This window comes from Pempheris klunzingeri, chromosome 21 (assembly GCF_042242105.1).
Source record: "Pempheris klunzingeri isolate RE-2024b chromosome 21, fPemKlu1.hap1, whole genome shotgun sequence".
NCBI lineage: Eukaryota > Metazoa > Chordata > Actinopteri > Acropomatiformes > Pempheridae > Pempheris > Pempheris klunzingeri.
The window spans coordinates 15,569,689-15,585,715 of NC_092032.1; the positions used below are offsets into that span (position 1 = coordinate 15,569,689).

General features: G+C 45.1%; 1 protein-coding gene across 2 annotated transcripts in view; it reads left to right on the top strand.

Moving 5' to 3' along the window:
• The window catches only part of scrib (scribble planar cell polarity protein), a 64,326-nt gene that overhangs the window by 43,579 nt on the left and 4,720 nt on the right, over positions 1 to 16,027 (top strand). The window contains exons 26-43 of one of the 2 annotated variants that reach the window (XM_070853433.1): positions 34 to 153; positions 826 to 882; positions 1,465 to 1,521; positions 2,573 to 2,653; positions 6,968 to 7,039; positions 7,195 to 7,248; positions 7,798 to 7,851; positions 8,826 to 8,948; positions 10,167 to 10,217; positions 10,656 to 10,823; positions 11,254 to 11,413; positions 11,501 to 11,720; positions 11,800 to 11,889; positions 11,971 to 12,153; positions 13,512 to 13,664; positions 14,252 to 14,391; positions 14,697 to 14,737; positions 15,251 to 15,325. In XM_070853433.1, the coding sequence (XP_070709534.1) occupies positions 34 to 153; positions 826 to 882; positions 1,465 to 1,521; positions 2,573 to 2,653; positions 6,968 to 7,039; positions 7,195 to 7,248; positions 7,798 to 7,851; positions 8,826 to 8,948; positions 10,167 to 10,217; positions 10,656 to 10,823; positions 11,254 to 11,413; positions 11,501 to 11,720; positions 11,800 to 11,889; positions 11,971 to 12,153; positions 13,512 to 13,664; positions 14,252 to 14,391; positions 14,697 to 14,737; positions 15,251 to 15,325 (1,899 nt within the window). The remainder of the gene's footprint in view (positions 1 to 33; positions 154 to 825; positions 883 to 1,464; positions 1,522 to 2,572; positions 2,654 to 6,967; positions 7,040 to 7,194; positions 7,249 to 7,797; positions 7,852 to 8,825; positions 8,949 to 10,166; positions 10,218 to 10,655; positions 10,824 to 11,253; positions 11,414 to 11,500; positions 11,721 to 11,799; positions 11,890 to 11,970; positions 12,154 to 13,511; positions 13,665 to 14,251; positions 14,392 to 14,696; positions 14,738 to 15,250; positions 15,326 to 16,027) is intronic. The other variant, XM_070853434.1, reaches the window with a different exon arrangement.

Below are 16,027 nucleotides of genomic sequence, written 5' to 3' on the forward strand. Positions count from 1 at the left end.
ACCTCTTTAATTTTGATATTGGTCCATTTCCAGGCGTCTCCTGGCATCATTGCCAACCCATTTGCAACAGGTATCGTCCGTAAGAACAGCATGGAAAGTATCTCTTCTATAGACCGAGACCTGAGCCCAGAGGAGATCGACATCATGCAGAAGGTACAACACTGATTATACACTGATTATACACCGATCGCATCTTTGTTTATGTATCTTAAATACCAAAGTGAAGATTTATCAGTCCAGTAAAAGTCTGGTTATGGCACTTATTGTGCATGTAGCAATCATTCACTGTGAAGGCCAGAAAAAGAATAAAGAGAACCCCGAAAAAGAAAAGCTTGTTTGTACACCAGGAAGCACAGCACACCCCGTTCACCCACATACCAGGAATCAGTTTGTAACGACAGTGGTGAAGCCAACACATGAATCAGATGTTCAGCAGTTCTGTCGGAGCAACACTCTGCTTCCACAGCAGTTTGGTGTCAGCAGGTGGAGTTTGACTCATTCCACCATGCACACCGCGCATACCCATCTTTTCACTACAGCACCCAGAAAGCGCCAGCACAGTTGTTTATTTTGTCTAGATTAGCTTTTGGGAGACTGCCCACACCAAAGGAATGTGTAGGGGCTTATTGGTTTATTGGACGCCAGTTTCTGTCGTCCCTCTGTGAACTTTGATCAATTTAGTTTTTTGTCGTACAACCTTTATCAGAGAGCACACAGTCAGAAAATAATTCATACGCACTTAGGCAGACAGTGCTCCTGCTAAGATTTACAGGATGAATAGTAACCAATTATTGGGAGTGTAATGAACTTAAATCTCTGCTGCAGGAGTCTGAGATGGTGAGAGAGACGTCACAGTGGGAGCGAGAAGAGATGGAGAAAGTGGTAAGTGAAAATCCAGTACTGATTTGAGAAGGTTAGAGGTAAAATAGTGTGAGATGAGCAGATAGATGGCAGTACAGCGAGGCAAGAGAATTCAGTTTTTGCTCCATCGTAGCTCAGAAAAACTCCAAACAGGAGTCTGAAGGATACTGCAGGGTGGAGCGGTAGAAGCTCAGGTCTGTCTGTTAGCGGGTGAATGAAGCTTCTCCTCTGCAGCCTGTGTGGGTATTGTGTTTGACAGAACTGTTCCTTGCATGCTTTTTCTGCTCCCATAGCTAATGAATAGAGTACTTTTTAATGTGTGCGGGTTCTATCCTTTCTTTCCCCTCTGTTTTTCTCTCATCTCTCCTTTACCTTTGGTGTGTTTGGTGTGATTCGTAATCATCCATTCATCCCGTCTCCATACCACGCCTCCCCTGTTCTTCTTCTCCACTTGACTCCCTGTAACACTTCTTCCTCCTCTGTAAATCCTTCACCTTCTTGTTTCACCTCTCATTGCATCACTGTGTGGCTGTGTGTGGCTGGGTGTCCTCCCTCCTGTACTCTCCTCCTCCTCCTCCTCCTCCTCTTCCTTTCTTGGTGAAGGAGCGTATGCGCTTGGAGCGTGAGGAGGCAACTCGCCTGCTAGAAGAGGAGACTGAGGTGAGACACTCCTCATCGGCAGGTCTGCTGACAGCTGTGCAAAAGGGCAGTCTGATCAAATATACCACAGCACTACCTCCACGGGATTTGACCTTTTTCTCATCTTTTCTATTTCAAAGGAAATAGAATCTTCTCTTCTAGTTTTCATTAATAAATATGTCTGGAGCCACATTCAGTTTGGCTTGGTTCCACTGGAGAAAGTCTGTGTAGAGTACAGGTGAAAAGTGTTGCTTCAATAACAATCGGGAGTGTTTGTGAGTGTCCAGATTAAAGTTAAGTCTAATTATGATGCTCCTTACAATCAGTTGGTGGAGACACAGCAGGGCTGCTTTTCTCCAAAACTAACAGGTTGTTACACATTTATTAGATGGTGGGAATGACTAAATAAGTTAAATGATACACAAAATGTGCACCACACCTGCTGTAGATCTGTGAAACTCATTTTTACTAGATCTCCGTAAGCTGCTGTAACTGCATTATTTTACATACAATACAATATATTTTTTTTACTCATAAATTCAGCGTCCATCTGATAATTGCATTCAGGTTTCCTTTGTCGTTCCCTTAAAGGGTCACGCTCACTATTATTTTCAACAAATCCAATGAACGGATCAATGTGTCTGACAACTTCTGCAGCCAATCTGTTGCTGTCAGCCCCAAGCCCATTTGTTTTACTGCAAATGTCACACAAACGGGACTAAATACTGTATTTGTGGGGACTATTTTCTGGCGTGGGGGTTTTGTGCATTATTGACTATTTACAGCAGGATGGTGCAGTGTTCATGTTCAAGTCTTTAATCGGATAAGAAAAAAGAAGAATATCACCGGAGTTACCCTCAAATATAACAGCACATTACATGCTGGTCATGGGGAGTTTATCTAGTCAGTTTACAATAGAAGTGTGGATCCTTTACTTCATAGGAATGGTTCTCTACAGTTCTAAAATAGGCTCTGCCAGTAAAACTAATTTGCTTTGAATAGATTCTTGGTTGTGTAATAAATCTCAGCCTTGTCCCCCTCTCACCTCTGTTTTCTATTTATTCCTCTTCAGAGCATTGGCACTGGACCTCTAAAACTTGACTACAAAACCCTGGCTGCACTGCCCACCACCAGTCTGCAGAAGCTCAACAGGGTGAGACTGTCCTTATGATCTAATGTCTTCAGGCAGCTGTAGAAGATTTTTAAGTTGTAAATTGCTGGTGTATCTGTGGGTTATGTTGAAAATGTCTGTCAGGGCTCAGAATAGACCTCCTCATGGCATCATTTGTGTTTATGTCCTGGGAAATTGAGTGGCCCAGAGTCGACCAGCTGCCCCTCCAGGAGCAGGAATGTTAACCTCCCTCCATGTGCATAACCCCAAGTCAACATTACAGGTGGTGGCTCCAAGGCCAAACCCGTACAACATAACAGTTTAGTGTCGATTAACAAGAGCAACAAATCAAGGATCAAGAAAAAAAACGTGAAGACCAAGTTCATCCAGAGAGAAGTACAGAATCTAAAAAGAAGAATGAAAGAGTCTGTGGAAGGAAGAGGACAAGAAGTACAGAAGAAGGTGGATCTGTAAGAAGGAAGCATGGCCAAAGGGCAGGCACCGTCATGGCTGATAAAAAAGAGTGTGTGAAGGAGGTGACGCGGTGGGGGAAGGGGACAGCTGCCCGCTATCAAACAGCCTATCCTCAGTGATATTTTAAACCTGCATCTGGCTCTGAATTGGATGGAGCCTGTTGGGTGGGTGGGGTGCTAGACTAGGAAGGAGGGTGTCGTCTGAGGGGTGCAGACAAGTGTTTCAGTTCCCAAAAGTCCTCTGAGGAGTAAGTTGGAGTGGACGTTCGGCGCTGTCCTGTTACCATCCTACAGGTATCAGCTTTCTTAGTTTTCTTTCTTCACTATGTCTGTCTGGATTAATTCTCTCTCCACTCCAATCAGTTTATGATTCAGATTTGGTTTAAGACAAGTACTTAAAAGAAGAATTGTTGTTCCTTCATTAACATTTTAGTCATATGCGTTAGTTATGCTATTCTACACTAGTTGTGTACGCTTTAAATAGGCCGCTGTCTTCACTTTGTTTTTGTGCCCTACTTGTAGGTCTGTGGCCTGTTAGATACTCCAGGAGAAACTTAACCTACATTTCATAGGCAGCTGTTCATGCTCGGTGGGTTAGCGCTGGACCTGCTGCTCCAGCACACGTGGTCCCGCTCACACTGTAGAACCAAAGGTGTAGCAGACAACCAAAGATGGTGCATGTTGAAAATGGTGGTTTAGAAATGTTGATGAAGCCAAACGGACTGTGTTTTTAGCAATAGGTACCTGCAAAATGAATGATATGCTCCAAACAGACCCGAGTTGACTGTGATTTTATAATAAATGAGGTGTCAGACATGATGTGCTGATGATGTTTTTTAGAGTTTGTAACATCTCTGGAAAGGAGGAGGGGTGTTTAATGTAAAACTGTGGTAATGTGCCTTTGTTTTGGAAGGAACTTTTGGTTTGGTTTGTTAAATACAACATAGTTTACAGTTCTCTGCCCTTTATTTAGGCAAAGACAGGTAGTTAATGTCTGACATTAGGAAATATTTTATGAAATGAAACTGAAAAACTAGAAAACGTGAAATAACTTTAGTCAGAGCTTATATAAAACCAAAAAACTAGTGAAAGTCAACTCTAATATTGTCTTTTCTGTTATTGAACTGTTCTTCTGAAAGCCACTTACTACACTATGAAGCAGGAGCGGGATAAGTAAGGATTAGAAATGTTTCGCTTGGCGGTTCCTCACACTTGCAGCTCTTCCCGGCTCAGTGTGTCGGCATGGTGGCGAACCAGCAGCTTCGCTCTGCTCCCCCCAGCTGTCCCCCACAGTCTGTGTCGGAGCCAAAAGGGCACTCGTTCACATTCCATCCCACTGACCCTCATCACACCACCGACTCTTATAGTCAGCATGTAGAGCGCCACATTACTGCCTCACAATGCTTGTGGCATTCTGCGGCTATTTTGATTATCGCCGCGTTTGTCAAGGTCACGCCTAATAAATCCCAAAGTCGGTTAGCTGTCCGGGTTGACTTGAGGCGTTTGGTTTGCAAAAGCATGACGCTTCTATGGCATCACTTACAGCATTGGGTTTCTTTACATGGGTTAGGTTAAACATTACTTATATTCTCCTGTCTTGTATGCTCAGTACAGTAGGAGCTGAAGGTGTGCTGGAGCCCGAATGTCTCGCTGATCTGATAATATGGTTATTTAAGGCAGAGGCAGAGAGGCTGGAGTGCAGTAACGTGTCTGGTGGGAGGATACAGCACCAGTTAACATGTCTTGACTGATGGGCCCTGAGAAACTTATCTTTAACGCTTCAGGAAAGATTTAGTGATGTGAGAAACTCTTTTTAGCCGCTGGAGGTTTGTGTGTCAAGTGTCTAAGTATAGAAGCACGTCATAAGACACAGACTCTTCTTGTTTTTTTTAATTTAGTGGTTTATAAAAGGCTACTTTTATTATTATATCTACTAAACCGTATATTGTCTTTGCTGTATTTGTTTAAGTTGACCGACGCTGGTAAACCTTTTTTAGATAAAACACACCTCTCTTTGAAGATCTATTTTTACAACCACCCTTTAAGGACAATTTTGTTTTATAACAATTTGAATTAATTTCGTAGGTTTGGCTATAAGTTATGATAACATGGTACCTACCAGGTTAATTACTGAGATGTCTTGACACAATGAAAAAAAACACAAGAAGTGAGAGATCAACAAAACCACAGATTATTCAAACTCCTGTGCAAAGAGGCATTAAAGTGAGCTCACTCGACATCACACAGGTGTCACACAGGTTTTTGCCTCCAAATAAAGCAGTTTTTGTTGCTAGTTTGTTAGTGAAAGTCAATGAGTCAGTTTGTTGCTCCGCTGAACTCATGTCATAGTGTTTCCAGAAATCAGCATTTACTTTGCTAAAGATTGGCGTAATGGCCAAACCTACGATATGAGAATAGAATAAAAGTTGAAATAAACTCCTTTCTCAGTTTCTCCTCTGTTCTCTTTTTACAACTTTCAGCTTTTATTTTCTTAACTTATCCTTAATGTATCTTTTCCTATCAATCCCTGTTATGTCTGTTTACTGTATCCTCTTTGCTTTGCTCCTGTCCAGTTCTCTACTTCTGTAAGTCTGACTGCTCCCATGGAGGCCACCCTGCAGGCCCCTTTAGAGCCTCTGGGCTTCGGCTTAGGCCACCACACAAAACCCCTCAGCCACGTGGACCCAGAGTCCTGCCCCAGTCTGACCACACAGCATCTGCCTCAGCCTGAACAAACAGATTATCCTCCCTATGGATCCCTGTTCTCCTCCAATGGGACGTCCACTGCTGACAGTGCGGGCTCATCAACAACCATTAATTCATCAACATTTGCAGATGAAGAAGAGGAGTGTCTGGTGGACTCTCAGTCTATCTGCTTCAAAGAAAACCCTTTTTTGGTGGCCAATCGCAAAGGAAAAGGTCGTCCAGTCTCAGAGCAGATCCTGTCGGGGCCCCCTGTGGGCTACGGGAAGCAAGGCCAGCTGCAGCCCTGGTTGTTCAGCAAGGCAAGCCGCCTGCCTGAGTGTGGTTTGGAGGCAGCATGGTGTGTTACTGTGCACAGTTTGATGTTTGGCTCACTTGTGCCCCTCGAAAAGGATTTGTTTTTTTTTAGGTTGGCTGGCGTGTTTCCCAAGCACATAACAAGACATAACATATATACATACTATAGTGTGCATATATCTATAGGATGGATGTAGAACTGCAACAAACAGTTAATCTGCATCATTGTTGATAAACTGTTCATCATTTTGAGTTAATTTTATAAAGAAAAAATGCCAAAATTCTCTGTTTGTAGTTATTTCAATGTGAATATTTGCTGGTTAACTTAGTTTTCTATCATTTGTTTAATTTCTTATAGTTTCTATACTTAATATATCAGATGACACTGTGTGATGTGAAAGATGTTGCTCATATTACCCAGCTCCTCTCAGCTTTACTAAACTTTAAAGAGTGTTTCAGCTCGTTTAGCTGTTCAAGTTGCAACTTTACGGTTTCATTCGTGGGAACAGTGTTGGGAAGTGTGTGTCTGGGTGGTGTCTATTAATCTCGGCGTAACAAACAGCTGAAATGGTGCATGTTTTTGCTGTGAACACAGAGCTTGTGGCACCTTGTGAGGTATTTGGGCACATAGTTGGTATGTGGTCAGGATCGACAGGAATGTCCGTCCCAACAGCTGCGGGGAGGTCAAAAGTCATGAAGGACCACAACCTGTAACACACACAGGAAAGCGCACGTTTATCAACATGGTGGTTGAAGTTACTGGAAGATCGAATCTCCACAGAACTAACCAGTGAATCTTGTTTTGGTGTTTTTTCACAGCGCTGTTTTTCAGAGTGAAAGTAAGAGCAGCTACTGAGTGTGTATTTGATCTTTGTTTTTCCAGGCACCTTCATCTGATTATACCAGGACAGACAGCCCGATCAGGGAAGCACCCTACTCTCCCACGATCCAACCGGTGAGCAGCCAAACACCAAGCACTCTCCCCCAGCATCAATCATCTGCTCTCCTACCATCTTTATACTCTATTTTCTCCTTTTCCATGAGTCATCTCTATCCCTGTAGAGGAGGTATTTTACCGTTGACCCTTCTGACCTTTCCTCCCACCCGTAGCCCAGCCACCACTCTTCCAACAGCTCCCTGTGTGCAGGCAGGGAGACCCGCTTCGTAAGTGGGGCTTGTGGCCCTCTCTGCTCTGGCCTGGGTTTTTTTGTTAGCACGTGTCTCCTGCTCTGAGCCCTCTATTTGTTAATAAAACACGACTAGTTCAGCTACCGTGTTTGCTGCAGTCCTACCAGTCTGAAAAGCATGACTGCTTCTCCATGGCCAGCTGATTTCTGATGCTTTACCTCATGTGCATTAATTGGAAAAGTAGACTTTTGACTGACCGTCCTTGATGTGTCTACTGACCAGCTGTGGCTTCATATTCAGGACAATAACAATAGAAATTTCCATTTTTCCTTGAGCAGAGTTACCAGTCTGGTGCAGCTACTTTTTATCCCATTTATTGAGAGATCAGTCGAGCTAAATGTGACCATTGGCCCTCAGTTTGTGATCATGTTAGCTCTGGATAAATCCTAGCAGTGTTGCATTGTTTGTTACTTTACTTGGCCTGGCATCGTCCTAAATAAGCTCAAGCTCAAGTAGGTGGTGTCCAATCATTTTATTCCATCATCATTGTTTTATTTTCTTTATTCCTTTTTTTTTTTGTTGCAGGCAAACATTCACTACTCCTCCACTCCTATTGCCAAGGACGACACTTCATCATCAGTGAGTGTCTGGAAGTATAAATGATAAAATAACTTTCATAGTAGATTACAGTTGAACTGCTCACACTGGTTTATTAAGCCAGCATCCTCAGTGTGTCCTCAGTATGAAAGAGGAAATGGACCACTTTTTTGCTTTAACTTGTCATTAAGAAGTCAATGCTGACTGCACAGTGTAATGGCTGTAGAGCAACGACACCGTCTGTGTTCAGATCCGTTCCCTGTAAGCCTCCCAATTCTGTCTGCCACCGGGGTGGATTCCCATGGCAAAAATTAAGACCCAATTTATGTCACAAAGGAAAGTGCGTCACCACACAGACAGGGTCTGAAATTAGATAGATAGATAGAAATACTTTATTGATCCCCGGGGGGAAATTCTGGATAATACAAGAAAGTATAAGAAAATTATAGTGCATTTATAGGAGAAGCCCAAAAATACTCAGTTTGAGACTTAATACAAAACTGCAACTAATATACAAGTGCAGCAAAACTGTGGGAACACCAGAATTTGTGTTGGTGGAGGACAAAGTTTTTGGAGGATAACACTACAAACCACAGATTGTTTTTGCTTGCTACTCTCTGGACGGGCTGTGGCTCTTCCAGTAGTTCAAATTGGGATTCTTACAGTGGCTTCTTGCTTTAGACAGTAGCTGCTAGCGGTAGGGGGGGGGGCAAGTTGAAAAGTTGTCTATTTACTTTATTTAAACTGATAATATACTTCGCAAAAAAAAACTTGAGATGGTAAAGATTAGATTTTGATTGAATATTAGGCACTGAGCCTCAAAACAACATATTGAAACTTAATGGTGAATTTTGCTCTGTTTCATATCCACAATTAGCTCCATTCATTTTGAGTTGTCATTTTCCCCCCATCATAACCAGGGTCTAAGGACAGAGTGGGTCATGTGGCACAGTTTATGGATAAAATGTGTGATTTCACTGATCTCCTGTATAAAATATAATTTGTTGTCTCTCCAGACGCGACCGGGTGCCATCCAGCCAGTCGGACGTGTGCGGCAGAGTCCCTCCCCCGCCACTCCAGACGGCCACAGTCCCAACCCCTTCCAGCATGGCCCCTCCCCCTTCAACTCCCAGACCTCTGTAAGACCCCTCACCACCACATAGTGCTGTTTTGTGTCCACTCTCAGCTCCGTGCCACCTGCTCTGACTGCACAGCCCCAAAGCTCTCAAGTGGTGTCTGGCAGCAGTACAGCAGCGATGCAGATACTTACAGCGCAAGAATGATTTTTGTTTCTAAAGAGGCTTGAACCAAAGAAGGGAAGACCTGTATTTGAATGCACAGAGGAGGTTGAGCCTGTGCAGGTGCTGCTGTCTGTGACCCCCAGGCACACCTGGAGGTTATCTGTGCCTGAACCCCAAACGGAGCATCCAGCCCTACTCTGAGCTCCTGAATCAGACATAATTTGTCATAATTGCAGCTTTCTGAAATGTTCCGCTTATTTCTTCCTTTGGCAAGCAGCATAGTTGGATCGGTAAATACTGAAGAAGCTATAATTCCATCTCACGTCTTCCTGATTGTTTCATAAAGGAGCTCATACAGAAAAATCTGTCATGGCTTTCAAACTTTCCAGACCCTACTGTCTGTCTTTCTCTGGCATCCTCCCCTCCTCTCTCACATGAAACCAGCCACCTGTTCTCCTCCAGTCGTCCTCAACTTGCTGGGTTTTTTTTTCATAGTCTACCCTCTCCTCCATGTCTCTGTCTGTCTGTCCTTCCCACCTCCTCTACTCTCCCTCGGCCTCTTTATCATATGGACCTACCCCACCCTCCATGCCCGCCCCACCCTCCCCCCTGCAGCCTCGCGCCCCCTCCCCCACCTCGCCCGATGAGTTCCCAATGAATGTCAAGCAGGCATACAAGGCGTTTGCCGCCGTGCCTCGCTCACAGGCAGTGCTGGAGCCGCCGCAGGTAGGCCGTGCTGCCCGGTCTCCCCCGGGTCACAACGACAAAAGCATGCTGTGCTGATTGGTTGGTCTCGCCCCCGCCCCCTCCTGACTGGAGCAGGCTGACCTGTAAGGGGCCTGCGCCGTGTCGGGGGGCCTGTGACGTGCTGTGACGTGTGGAATGCGCTCATCGTTGGTTTCTGTACTCCAGTGCCATCATCTGTCATACTGGTGTTGAGTCCTGATCCATTCTTCCATCCATGTGTGGCTCGTGTACTAATATTCAGTCCCTTGTTTTACATGTTGTATCCCAGCTGCTAATCAGTCTGCCTGCTCTGTATCTCTGTTTTTACCCTCAGTGTGACTTTAAATCACTTTACTAACACATATATGCTCATCCTGCTGTGCCCAACAGGACCTGTATGGTGTGAGGAACAACTTCCACCCAAAGCAACCCTCTCCAGAGGTGAGTGAGCCAAAATAGCAAAGTGTTGATAAAGGGTTGTTGCTGTGTTGATGTTTTAAGCAAATGAATTCTTGATGAGTGAAAACCTGTAGAAAGCTTCTCCCAACATCTAACAGGGACCAAATCATCTGTTAAGAAGCCACAAAATGTCATATTAAAGAGATCAAAACAAGAGGAAATGCTTCATGCACGAGCACCTTCATGGACAGAGGGGATCTTGGGGAACTTTTCCTGGATTTTTCTCTTTTTAAAAAACTAATGTTGGAAAAGAGGGGCTTGTCTAATAATACAGAATTTAACAAGTAAACACTAAATCTGCAGCTGGACAGAAGATATGCTCTGAGCTTTCTGTAGTTACAGACTGAGAAAAAAAGCAGCGCTCTGGCTCTCAGTCATCTCAGTCTGACGGTGTGGTGATGATGTATGTGGCCTTTTCAGCCTGAGTTGAACAACGAGGTGTTTGATGATGACATAGACGGTCAGGAGGGAGCTGGTATGGGTGTGACCACCAAGGTCTCCCCTCGGCCCTCCCTCTCACCTGACCGTCGGGAGTATATGAGCCTGGCAGCGGTGCCTCGCCACTCCAGGCCCTCCATGGACCTGCAGGTACCCACCGCCTCCCCACATGTAGAGCAGCAGCCCCGCTCGTCGCCAGGGCTGAGGTGTGCTTGGCTTGACCGGTGGCGGTGTCTCTGCTCCCAGTCTGGGCAACAGCCACGTTACTTCTGTCAGTAATGGGACTGCCGACTAATTAATTGATCTTAAATCAGATAAATGGTGCTGGGTTCTGTTATAATGGCTAATTTTTCTTTTTGTTCTTCTTCGTCCGTCACACTCTTCTTGCATCTCTGTTGATATCCTCTGCTCTTTTGGCGAACGGCTCTGCAACAACGCAAACAGCAATCAAAGATCAACTTCTTAGCAGCAAATATTCGCCTGTATCGTGCCGCTTTGTCATTTGTAAATACTGCAGGTGCTTCATGTGCTAAACTCTTAACAGTTGTAATCTTAATTGTTTTTTCTTGTGACCCAGCAGACTCCCTCTCCTGGTGGTAAGGACAGCCCAGAGCAGCGCTCTTTCAGGGACAGACAGAAGTATTTTGAGATTGACGTGAAGCAGCAGACGCCAGAGAAACCCAAACCCCGAGTCTCTCTCGTCGGAGAAGATGACCTCAAGAAAATGAGGGAGGAAGAAGGTCAGTTTAATTGTTTCTCCTCGAGCAAGTGACTCTGCTAACCTGCACTTAAAATTCACAAACCCGTTTCTGTCCATCTGGGCCCAGAGAGGAAGTTTGAGCAGCGGGCGCGGGAGTACCTGCTGGATGAAGATGATGAGGACGAGGAAGAGGACCTGGCTAAGCAGGTGGCGCAGATGAAGGCCTCTGGCAAAGTGTTGCTGGATGGAGTGGAGTACAAGGTGGAGCCAATATCCTCCCCATCCCAGCACTGCTCCACACCACCGAGCTACAACGTCACACCACCGAGCTACTGTGGCAGCTCAGGGTAACGCAGTGTTTATTATCATTGCTTTAAATGTTCGAACCGGCTTTATTTCTTCAGCTAATTTTTTTTCTGTGTGTAGGCCCTCTTCTGTCGATGGTAAGGGAGACTCTCAGAGGAATTCACTAGAGGACAGCTTCAGGCTGGAGCAGAGGCCCAACTCAATGACTGGGTAAGTCCATTGCACACAACTTTCTGTGGTTTCTCTCAGTGTTTCTTTGCTGCTGTACTCACTGCTGCTCGTGTGTCTCAGTCTGATCCCCGTGTACCCCGGGGAGTCGGCGGCTCCAATCCGCACAGCCAAAGCAGAACGCAGACATCAGGAGAGACTTCGCATGCAGAGCCCCGAGCTGGCTGTGGCCCCCGACAAGGACCTGTCCCCTGCTGAGAAACGAGCTCTGGAGGCTGAGAAGAGAGCCATGTGGAGGGCAGCACGGTAAATAAAACACCTCACACATTCTGAGTGGGAAGATGAAGTGGCCAATAAGGTTTTTTGTGTATTTTTCACTTTGTCCTTTGTCCTTGTATTTCCAGTTATTTGATATTAATAGGGAAGTGTCACGCCAAACATTTACCAGTTCTTTATGATTAGATTAAGCTATTTCAACGCAGTATCATTCAGTGTGACAGCAGTTTAGCTTTTCATTAAAGTGATCTCCTTCACGTGTTCTGACGTCTTGAGACTCAGTTGTTGATACATATCCTTTACATATTATCTTCATTGTTAGATGATTCGTAAATCACTTGTTGAATCGTAATTTCTGTGAAATGTTATTCTGTGATTTGTTAAAATTGGTTCATTAGTCTAAACAATTAAAAAAAAAAAAAAAGAAAGAAAAGCAAACACATCTTTGCAAGTTGCATCCAGCAGTTATTTAGTGTTTTTGATTTTTTTCTGAAATATTTTGTACTGAAATATTCTTTTTTAAAACAAACTTCAGTAGCTACTTTGGCCAGTGAACACAGTAAACAGAGACTTCGTCCATAGTGTCTCTTGAAGACTTGTGTTAGTTGTTCCACCTGATCGTTTCAAGGCTGTAACATTCTGCATCTTTCCACACAAATCTAAATATTTTCCGGTTTAACTGGAAAATAAACGTGGGTTTATACTTGCAGATTGTAGATTCGTTAGGTATCATGTTTTTGCTCTGCATTAATTTGGTCAAAGCAGGTGTGGGGAGGTCGATTCTCTTTGGCTTGTAACTGTAGACAATATAAACCCTGACTGGGATGATGACACTGGCAGGTGGCAGCGTGTGGATGTAGGGAGAGAAACATGTGGTCAATAAGTACAAAAGATGACATGGATACAAAGATTTATGTAGTATGATGTTTTCTCACTGAACCCTTACATCTCTGGTTCCTTGTGATGTTGAACTGACTGAAACTAAACACCAGGTTGTTTGCTGTTTCAAAGCTCACATAGAGAGGGATGATAATAAGAGAGGGTTAGTGACACTCCTGTCCCAGATTCCCTGATAAACAGTTTGTCGTACTGGCCAGCAGCAGGGGTCAGATGTTGTGTGCAGCCAACACCACCCTGTGTGTGTGGTTAGTCTGTCTCCTCTCTCTCACTATTTTCATGTCTATAAATTAGATCTTATTTATTATTCCTGGCTCTCCTAAATGTGTCGGTGTTTTACCTTCCATTCTTTGGTTTTCTTCTCTTTTTCTGTCTGTATGCCTTTCTTTCCTTCCTCTCCTCCTCATTTTCCTTCTCCTCCATCCTGGTGTACCTCTCATCCTGTTCCCCCCTCCTCTCTTTCCCCCTCTCCCCGGCCTCACGGGGCCCAGGCCCTACGGCCTAGAGGAGGATGTTAGGCAGTATGAGCAGGACCTGGCTAAGAGGCTCTACCAGGCCCGAGTGAGGGCATCTCAGGGCACGGCCGAGGCCCCCCAGCCCCCCACCTCCTCCTGTACCTCCTCCTCTGCAGCCTCCCAGCTCAGGTCTGCTCCTCGGCCCCAGCCACCAGGGCCAGACGCACGGCATCATGGGGGTGTGCTGGGGTGCTTTGGCGTTGGGGTATTTTGCCGAGTTCGGAAAGGTCCAAGCAAGCACTCGCAGCAACACTGTGACAGTGCTTCCACTGCCTTTCTAGTGCTGTCTTGCTTCTGCACGTCTTTGCTGTTTCCACTTCTAGCTTCCTGATTCTCTCTCTATTCTCTGTCTTGTCTCCCCCTTCTCTGCAGCACTCTTTTCATTTGTGCCTTGCTGTTCCTATTTTTTTTTTTCCATACTGTTATTTGTACTAACACAAAGCCCGCAGTAAGTTTGCAAGCTATTTGTGAGTTGAGGGTAAGCCTACTAGCAGTAGGCAGTCCTTTTCCTGGAATGCCTCTTATTGTGCAATGAAAAGTAAAACTGGTCGTTTGTCACAGCAAACCAGGACAAGGAGCACCCAAAATTAGTAGTGATGGGCACTACACCCACCTATAGTGGCGTGTGCCTCCGTCAGTCTTTGTCTTTGTATTTCCTTTAAGTCTTTTCTTATTTTCTACGGTTGTTTATCTGATGATGGCTGATCCTCTTGTAGAATGAAGTCTCTGGAGCAGGATGCACTCAAAGCTCAGATGGTCATCGCCAAGTCTCGGGACGGGAAAAAACGCGGCACACTAGACCAGCTGACGGAGTCGCCCTCGCCCGCCCCCACACCTTCTCCCACACCTATGGAAGGTAAGACTGCTGTGTGCTACATGGCCAACGTCTTCTGTAAGTCTTAATGGACCATTTTTGACAGCAGAGCCAGTTTCACCTACAACCACCAATTACTGAATTTGTTTTTGCCCCTAATTTTAGGAATATTTACCTCTTAGTTTATTGTTCCTGTTTTGTATTTTTCATGAAGCATTTTGTAACTTTTGTTTTAAAAAGAGCGATATTAATCTTAAATCTCAAACTCAGTCTAAATCTTGAGACATCATTCCTCTCTCTCCTCACCTTTCTGGTCTAACTCCACTTTTTCTGTTTCCCTCTGACAGAGCTCAGTCCTCGAGGAGCACTAACCTCTCCAGGCAGGCTGGTAAGCTCTACACAGTTTGTCTGTTTTTTAATTCCCATTTTGTTTGGTTTTTTTTTTCCTTTCTCCTACTGGCACTTTGCATCAGTGTGAGCGGTGTGCTGTGTCCTTTGCACACACTTGGAGAGCTTCAATCATCAAATATTTGAACAAAGCTGTAACACTGACTTTGGAGTTTAATTTAAGGAGCTTGCTTTGAGATTGATTGATTTACAAACTGGAAAAGGGGGAAAAAGTAGATTTGCTGCAAAACACATTGGCATTAATCCACCATCTTGCTCATTGTCACTCAAGCCAATCAGCCACAGCAGGCTGTTTGAATCACCCAACAGCCTCTCTGCCTCCCACCTCTCCTCTCTTTTGTCATCCCTTTCTCTTATTCTTCTTCCTCTCCTTCGACATTTGCCCTCTCCGCCTGTTCCTCCTCCCTTTATACCTTGTCTACCTCCTCCTTTTTCTCTGTCCTTGTTTTCCTCTCCCTCTACCTCTGCTCATTCCTGTTTGCTATCCTTCTAGTCCCTGTCGTCAAAGAAGTTTGACTACCGACAGTTTGCTGCCATTCCTTCTTCCAAACCCGTATACGACATCCAGGTATTGGCTGCATGCCGAGCTCCCAGGGGCCCCAGCGTCCCCCTTCCCCCCTGGCTTTCCCTGCTGCCTCTCCCCTTTGGTATCTGTTAATCAAGAGGCATCAGTGCATCTGAAGTCTAAGTTTTGGCTCAGTGATTGATCAGATTCCCGCTCTGCACTATAGTGATGTGGCTCACTAACTCTCACTTGCACAGTGAAGACCGACTTAATGACACCAAATCCGCCCTGGGTCTCCCTCCCGTCCTGCCTGCCCCCCCCCGATCTCCCACTTTCCACTCACAAATGTAAGAGCACCTGTAGCAGTAACCATTCACACCCATCTATCTCTCAGCTAACTAATCAATCACAGACAAGTTTTCATCCCACTAACCAGAATTGGTTCCGGGGGAAATGACCACAAACTCTGCATCTCATCCACTCTCACATTCACCTCCATCAGCTGTCCTGCTCCACACATGGATCACGTCGGGCAGAAGAGAGTCATGTCCTCCATTAGATTTCCTTTCATGGTCTGGTTTCATCATGCGCTATCACGAAGTTTTGTGTAGGCTGGTGTGAAATAGTTCATTTCTTCCTCTCTGTGTGGAGGAGGAGATGGAGGGGAAGCAGGGGAATCCTGGAATGAGCAGAGCTTGTCTGCAGGGGGTGTTTTACTGTTTGGGTCGAGTACCTGTGGTCGTCTGTGTCACTGTCACTCTGAGT